Raw genomic sequence first — 8,113 nt, forward strand, 5'->3', positions numbered from 1 at the left:
TGTACATCAGTGGTGAATATATTTGAAATCAAACAGTATTTTCATGCACAAAAGGGCTAGGGGTGGGGTTAGTGTTTCTACCTTTTCTTAGAACTCAATTCGTATGAAATCTAACCCCTAGGTAACAAGGGAACGAGGGAATCCAACTCAAGCTAGTAGCCATGGAGTTTCAAAAGGCTCCAAAAATGACTAAAAACACTGAAGAGATGAAAGGGCATAAACAAGACATAGGGGTGTGTCGATACATCGTGAAATGGTTACACAACCATGTTATAAAGGTTAAACATAGTACTACAGTAGTTTTCAACACCATCCACCTCTGTGAGCTGTGGTGCCCGTGAAAGAGACCATGGAAAACGGGCATTTTAGCCAACTCTGTTACGGAGTTTTCTGCTATGGATCTCATTTTGTTTCAGATGATTTTTAACGTCCCTAGGTCAGACACTTTGTTTATTCAATCAATTTTTAGGGGAGAATTTCTAAATTTATTTATTTTTTATTTTTAAGATGTGGTTTACCTGTAGTACATTTTGCTTACAATATTAAATTTGTAGCAATTTTTAATTCATTTAGTTTTATACAAACAAAATTTCACACTGTTTTGCATTGTTTACTATACAGAAATAAAAAGGAGTCTTTTCAGTTATCAATTTTCTTCTTTTAAATTTTGTTCAAATCTTCTGAAAATCAAATTGAATTGAATTCATGATTGTGTATGTATCATGATCCTGTATGTATCATGAATCAAATAGACACGTGCCCAGAGACTGAGCAATTTGCAGTGGACAATATAAATTACCTTATGTTATTATTATTATTATTATTATTATAACTGACTATAATTATATATAAAATTCTTATAGATTTAGATATAATATAGATACCTCACATAAAAATATAAATACATTTTATAACATTATCAAGCCCATATTTTTTCTGTTCCATCCAGACCACAGAGTCGATGGTCTGGATCATTACAGTCTATGATCCAGACCCAGAGGTAATCTCGCGTGATTACACGAGACTGTAGACAGTGTAACGGCTCTGCACGCGCATGTCTATTGCTGCGTCTCAATTCGCTTCCTTATACTATGCACTCAAATGATGTACTCTTTTTGTGAAAAGAAAGTACATACTTTTGAGTGTGTAACAAAATAGTATGCAAGTACTGAGAAATACTATCACGTCGTGTAATGAAAGAGAACGCTGTTGCCTAGTTACACACACTGTCACCGTAAACAAACTCCTCCTTGCATTTCAGCTTTTCTTCATTCTTAAAAACTGTACTGCATCTAGCCACTAGATGGCCTCAGAGACATTTTGGCTTCACTTCAGTCATTGTAAACAACTGATTATTTAATACGGACCTAAAGAAAATGTCTAAGCACATATACCTGATTTTTATATTTCTAGAACAACATGAAAAAGCATAAATAAATATAACAAATAACCTCAGGAACAATTGGTCGTGCCCTTCTACAGCTTTTTGTCAGGTGCTGCACCACAGCAATTGCAAATTGCAAAAATTGCAGGAAGTGTAACAATACAATACAATACACCACACCAAACGTACAACAGTAACATGGGTGTGTTGTATTATATTTTAATCAGCTTGTCTACCACATGTACTTTTTATATTGTATTTATTTGAAATGTTGAAATTATAATACTAAATGCATTTTTTTTAATCATTATAGTTTTTTATAGTTAGGTGCAAACACAAGCATGACTTCCTTAATCTAAAGAGGAAGCTCTCGTACATGATGGCGGTGGTGATGCAGCTGGTCTTCTTTCTCTTCATCTTGGTCTCAATTACAGGTAACTAATCATCTAAATCCTCTAAATTAAATCTGTCTGACTGAAGAGATTAAAGAGCTTAATATACTAGAGAGTGAGCTTTGGATAGCAGAAGAATTAGAGCTTATTTCAGTCCACTGATGATGCAATCAATATTAAATAATTATTGAAAAAAGTTATTATTATTATTGCCACAGCAAATTAGCAAATTATTTTCAGATAGACTGGTAATGTTGGTAAATTCTTTTGAGTGGAAACCTTCCCCATAGTTTCAGTAACACTTTATTTGTATAGTCTACTTTAAACACTAAATTATATACACTAACGCTAACTATCTATAGACTGTCAGATGACTGTCATGGACAAGTCTATCAAAAAATTTTCAACATCTCAAAAATTTATGTTGGTGTGTCATGATGGTTGTCTGTTCAGTGTGGAAAAAGTACTGAGGAATTACACTTAAGTATAGATAATGTGTCAGAATCTTACTTTAATTAAAATTGGAAGTATCCAGCCAAAAAAATGTAAAAAAAAAAAAAAAAAAAAAAGGTTGCTACTTTACAATGTATTCAAGCATAAAAAAGTAAAAGGTTAGTGTTGACAAAATTAAATAATGTCATGTTTTTATGTGAAAATTAACTTTTATTATTTAACTAATATAAGCAGCCACACCATTTTGCCTAAAAACATCATTCAATCCCTGTATGTTAGTTTGTTGTTTGGATTATTATTATTTTTTTTTTTCAGAAGTAAAATATTGTGTAAATAGACAGTGTTTACTATTAGCGAGAATTTAGCTTGCTGCCTAGCCAATTACGACAGCTGCTGGAACCAATGCTAGTCTAAAGTGGCATTAGCAAAGAGAAGCAGCTAATTTAGTTAAATATAGCCAGTTAACATTAGCAAATTAGCAAAACTTACCTCAACATGCTTTTTTCAACTTAGATGGCGTTAATGTCTTCTAGAGAGGCAAAGGAGATGCCTATATCAGTCTTTGCTTTGTACAGCATATTGAAACGTTTTACTGAGGTAGGGCCAGGGTGCTCATCCTCAAATTCAACACTGCAATGCAATGGCTTATCTACACTATATGGACAAAAGTATGTGGACACCTGACCATTACACTCATATGTGCTTGTTGAATATCCCATTCCAGATTTAGCCCTTTGTTGTTATAATAACCTCCACTCTTCTAGGAAGGCTTTCCACTAGATTTTGGAGCGTGGGTGTGGGGATTTGTGTTCATTCAGCCACAAGAGCATTAGTGAGGTCAGGCACTGATGTCGAGCGTGGAGGTCTGGTTTGCAGTCTGCATTCCTGCTCATCCCAAAGGTGTTCAGTGGGGTTGAGGTCAGGGTTCTGTGCAGGCCATGGCAAACCATATCTTCATGGACCTCACTTTGTGCACAGGAGGACTGTCATGCTGAAACGGATTTGGACTAGATCCCTTAGTTCCAGTGACAGGAAATTGTAATGCTACAGCATACAAAGACATCCCATACAATTGTGTGCTTCAAACCTTGTGGCAACAGTTTGGGGAAGGCGCACATATGAGTTGTGGACACGTGTCCACAAACGTTTGACCATATAGTGTATATTCAGATGCATATGAATAACTCTAGCATTAACTATATTGTGTAACATGAGAAAGTCACTGCAGATGACAAACTGACATGATTCTTGATCATTTTTTTAATTGAAAAAACTTGAGTGGATGCTTTAAGCTTAAATTGAAATAAAATGTGCATGAGCTATTTCAGCTGATAGATAGCAATACATCATTGGCTAGATGAGAGAAGAAGTGACTAAATGAACTTAAAGGTCTAAAAAAAAACCTAAGGTTTTTTCTTGGAAATGTAATTACGTAAGAGTACAAATATTCAATGAAAAAAAATAATAATCTAGTAAAAGTATAAATACCACAAATTAATACTTATCATAACAAAGTAGTATAGTAATGAACTACACTCAAGTAATTTTCACCCCTGTATCTGGATTACATTTTTATTCTGTGCCTTGCAGTAGGGCTTCTATCCCCCGTACAGTTTATAGTTTGATTATAGTTTAGGATAGATCTAGTCCTGCACAGGGGAGAGCATATGAAGACAATGACTAATAACTAGAAATGACTATGTTAACAAGAAACTGAGATACTAACTTGAAATTTCACATACTATCTTATAATGGGGAGTTATTAAGACTATATATACAATTTCTCCCTGAAAAGAGTCCTGTTCCACCAGCATGGGAAAATTGTAACACCGCTCAAAAACACTATTTTTACATTAGGAAAAATATCAATGTTAATCCATCATACATTCATTACTCTGTCATATACCTTTATGGCTATATAGCATAACTTGAAAATGCTAAGTGATTATGATAGATCATTGGATGTCCATTATGCACAAGCCTAGAAACCACAGAATAAACAATTGAAAGATAATAATGGCTGTTGCACAGAAGATGCTGTAGTGTGCAAAAAGTGTGAGCATTGAGATGCAGACCCAATAAAATTCCACACTCATAAAGATTTAGTGTAGCCTAACTGATTGATGATACAGGGGTTATGAAGATGTTATCCTTTTTTTTTTGTTATCGTAAAACTATGGTTTAATCATAGCAGTCATAATAACCATGATCACTATGGTTTGGAAAAAAAAGAATATAATGTAAAGATAATATGTTTATGATGTCTCCAGCAATTGCATTTAATCTTTCATCTCTTCTGTCTTAGTGCTGCCAGCATCGTTACTCTTAACAGTCTGAGACACTTCTGAAGCAGGATACTATACATACATATTATAATATATGTAACATACAATTTAGTGTCCAACATACAATTTGACATACAATTTAGTGTCCAACCCTGGATTTAGCAAAAGAAATACACTCTTCTATAATTTCATCAACATGGTAATTTATGTTAATGCTGAGACATGCCATCTTAAAAATAACACAGATCTACATGGACTTGCCAATGCATGACTCGTGCATCGAAAGGAAGAATGAGCCATACATTATTTCATCAGCAGTATGGTTTTGTGGTTAATGCTGTCACATATTATAGTAAAAAAAATAATAATAATAATGCAGACTTGGATTTGTTAATGCATGGCTTGTTCTGTCTGTTGGATGGATATTTATTTTTGGTAATATACAAATTCCTGTGACATAAAATAAATTACATAATGCAAGTCATCACAACATAACTAAGTGGTTTATTTTTGCTTTTTCCCTGCAGCGTCTCAAAATGTGTTTAAGCTGATTAACAGTTCTGTTCAACTGGATGTACAAACAAAAGGTTATCAGTTCCTAGACTTCACATGGACATTTAACAAAAGTAATAACATTGTGAAACACTATAAAAATTCTCCAAGTATAGTATTCCCTGATTATGAAGAGAGAGTGGAGTTGAATGAGAAAACCCATAGTCTGACCCTGAAGAACTTGCAGAAGAATGATAATGGACTCTATGCAGCAACAGCTGCATTTACACAAAACCTGAAAGTGGCCGAGTACCAATTATATGTGTTAGGTAAGTCTTATTAAAATTAAAATGTCTCTATTGTAATCATGTTTGAGGTCAGTTAATTTTGTCTATACCAAAATAAATTCACTGATGTATATAGAAACCAACAATTCTGTGCATTGACTAGCAGTACAGTAGTGCATGTGTATGTGTTTATCCCAGATCCAGTGGAGAAACCAGTCCTTAATGTCTCTCCCCAGCAAAGCAATGATGCCTGTATTGTGACTCTTACCTGTGAAGCTCAGAAACTCTCAATCACCTCTCACTGCTACAGTGATAATTGTGATATGAAGGAAGAGAAAATGGCTAGAGATGCGTTCCTTTCCCTCTCATTGTATGTCAGTAACAGCTTCATTATTTGTAATCATAGCAACCCAGTCAGCTGGAAATATACAGCTGTGGAGATGCAACATGTGAAACAACTCTGCCTTCCTGAAGGCGTAAGCATGCACACATTCTGCATGGGGTAAATTTAAATATAAGTAAAATGTAAATTCTTTATTAATGTATTATCAATAATTGATACTCATGGTATTATTCAATGATTAGGATTAAATATCTCTGTCACTTATGTGTTAAGATGATTGGATAAATGTCATCTTTGTCTCTGTATCTGTTTAGTACTCCAAATATATGTACCTATATCTGGATTAACCCCGATGTGGGCATGGTGTGACTTGTTTAGCACACCGAGATGTAAATAGCAGGAAATTAAAGCTGAAATTCTGTTCTATCATTTCATTCATCATTTGTTCTCAAACCCAAAATGTTTTCAGTGTATACAATAGCAAAAACTAAAGAATTGGCTTTGCCATTCCAATACTATATACATTCACTGACCACTTAATTAGGAACATCTGTATATCTGCTTATTCATGCAATTATCAAATTATTGTTCATGCAATATTAAGCAATTATCAGCTAATCAGTTTAGCGAGTCAGTCAATGTTCGCATCAAGCATCAGATTTGGGGGAAAAATGGTTATTGGTGCCAGTCAGGCTACTTAGACTATGGCAGAACCTGCAGCTCTCCTGGGATTTTCAGCTTACTGGTGCTGGGATTTGAACTCACAAACTTCTGATCAGTTGTCCAATGCATATGTATAGTATACATATGTACTGGATGTTCAACACAATTTTGCAATCATAAATGTTAGTGTGAATTCAAATATATTGGGACAGTTTTTAAATATCCAGTTTGTCTATGCATTCTTGTCAATAATAGAAGAAAATCCCCAACATATGATACATTTTAGAAATCCTCAAGGTGCTGATTATTTACATTTGAAGAAAAGTTTATAATAACTTTCATTAATAAACATTACATAATGCTTAATGGATTATTAGTTAATATATATTCAAATAGCTAGTAATATGAAAAATATAAAAAATACACTATATGGTCAAAAGTTGGACACGTGACACGTGACCATCACACCAATATGTGGGTCTTTCCCAAACTGTTGCCACAAAGTTTGAAGCACACAATTGTATGGGATGTCTTTGTATGTTGTAGCATTACAATTTCCTGTCACTGGAACTAGTCCAGTGGGACTAGGGGTCTAGTCCAAATCCATTTCAGCATGACACTCCTCCTGTGCACAAAGTGAGGTCCATGAAGACATGGTTTGCCAAGGTTGGAGTGGAAGAAATCGAGTGGCCTGCACAGAACCCTGACCTCAACCCCACTGAACACCTTTGGGATGAGCAGGAATGCAGACTGCACACCAGACCTCCACGCTCGACATCAGTACCTCACTAATGCTTCAAAATCTAGTGGAAAGCCTTTCTAGAAGAGTGGAGGTTATTATAACAGCAAAGGGGGACTAAATCTGGAATGGGATATTCAACAAGCACATATGAGTGTAATGGTCAGGTGTCCCAATACTTTTGTCCATAATAGTGTATGTTTACTAATGAGTTTATTGAACCTTACATAATGATTAACAGATCATTAGTTAATGTAAATTAAACTGCTTACAAATTGTTATTAAATTTTCAATTCATATATGGTCATGCACTTTTTAAAAATCTACAAATGCTTTTGACAGATGTTACACTATGGTTGACAACTTATTTGTTAATGTACATTTGAATGCTTAGAAATGTCCTTAAACTTTTATTCATATACCTGAAGGCACATTTTTTGCATATATCTTTCTAATAATTTTAAGCACTTCATACACTATTCATGTTGACAAATTATTCATTAACTCATAACCACGGTCTGTATATGTCACACATTTGTTTGTTGTGGTGTGTATGCAGACTTCTACTATTTACACATCATTACAAATCATTTATTAATTATTTGTTCATGTTTTTGCTGTACCCAATTGTGGAAGCGGGGGCGTGGTCGAGCGCTGATTTGTGAATGGAGGGCGGAGCCGGAGAAGGTGAGTGGTAAGGAATGCAAATCTGCGGGGAATTTGATTAACGGGTATTCTCTGTTGCAGTGAGCTGGGGCAAGGAGAGGGTGAGAGAGAGCCCCGATCCAGCACAGAGCCGTGTGCGTGCGAGTGTATGTGTGTGGAACTTAAATAGACCACGGAAATCGGAAGAGAAACTGAGAATAAAATGCCCCTAAGTTGTTCTAAGCCTGCCTCCTCCCTCTTCATTTTCGCCCAAACCTAGGAGATTGCTACACTGGTGCCGAAACCCGGGAACCTTGAGGAAGACGCTGTCATGGAGTCCTCACCTCTGTCAGACATCATCTCGTCTCTCGCCAGCCTCCACCAGACCCAGCATCAGGCCCTCCTCCAGCTGCGCCGAGACCAGGAGCAG

The 8,113-nt window shown here is 35.4% G+C and overlaps 1 protein-coding gene across 1 annotated transcript; it reads left to right on the plus strand.

Annotated features, from left to right (window-relative positions):
* The first annotated feature begins 1,549 nt into the window (after window positions 1–1,549).
* On the plus strand, window positions 1,550–6,062 carry LOC113533470 (uncharacterized). The gene is made up of 3 exons (XM_034314598.2): window positions 1,550–1,818; window positions 5,042–5,335; window positions 5,492–6,062. Exons 1-3 carry the CDS (start codon window positions 1,761–1,763, stop codon window positions 5,797–5,799), a joined length of 660 nt encoding a protein of 219 aa, XP_034170489.2. The 5' UTR covers window positions 1,550–1,760; the 3' UTR covers window positions 5,800–6,062.
* Window positions 6,063–8,113: the final 2,051 nt, after the last annotated feature.

The sequence above is a fragment of the Pangasianodon hypophthalmus genome, chromosome 21, assembly GCF_027358585.1.
Source record: "Pangasianodon hypophthalmus isolate fPanHyp1 chromosome 21, fPanHyp1.pri, whole genome shotgun sequence".
Lineage (NCBI taxonomy): Eukaryota > Metazoa > Chordata > Actinopteri > Siluriformes > Pangasiidae > Pangasianodon > Pangasianodon hypophthalmus.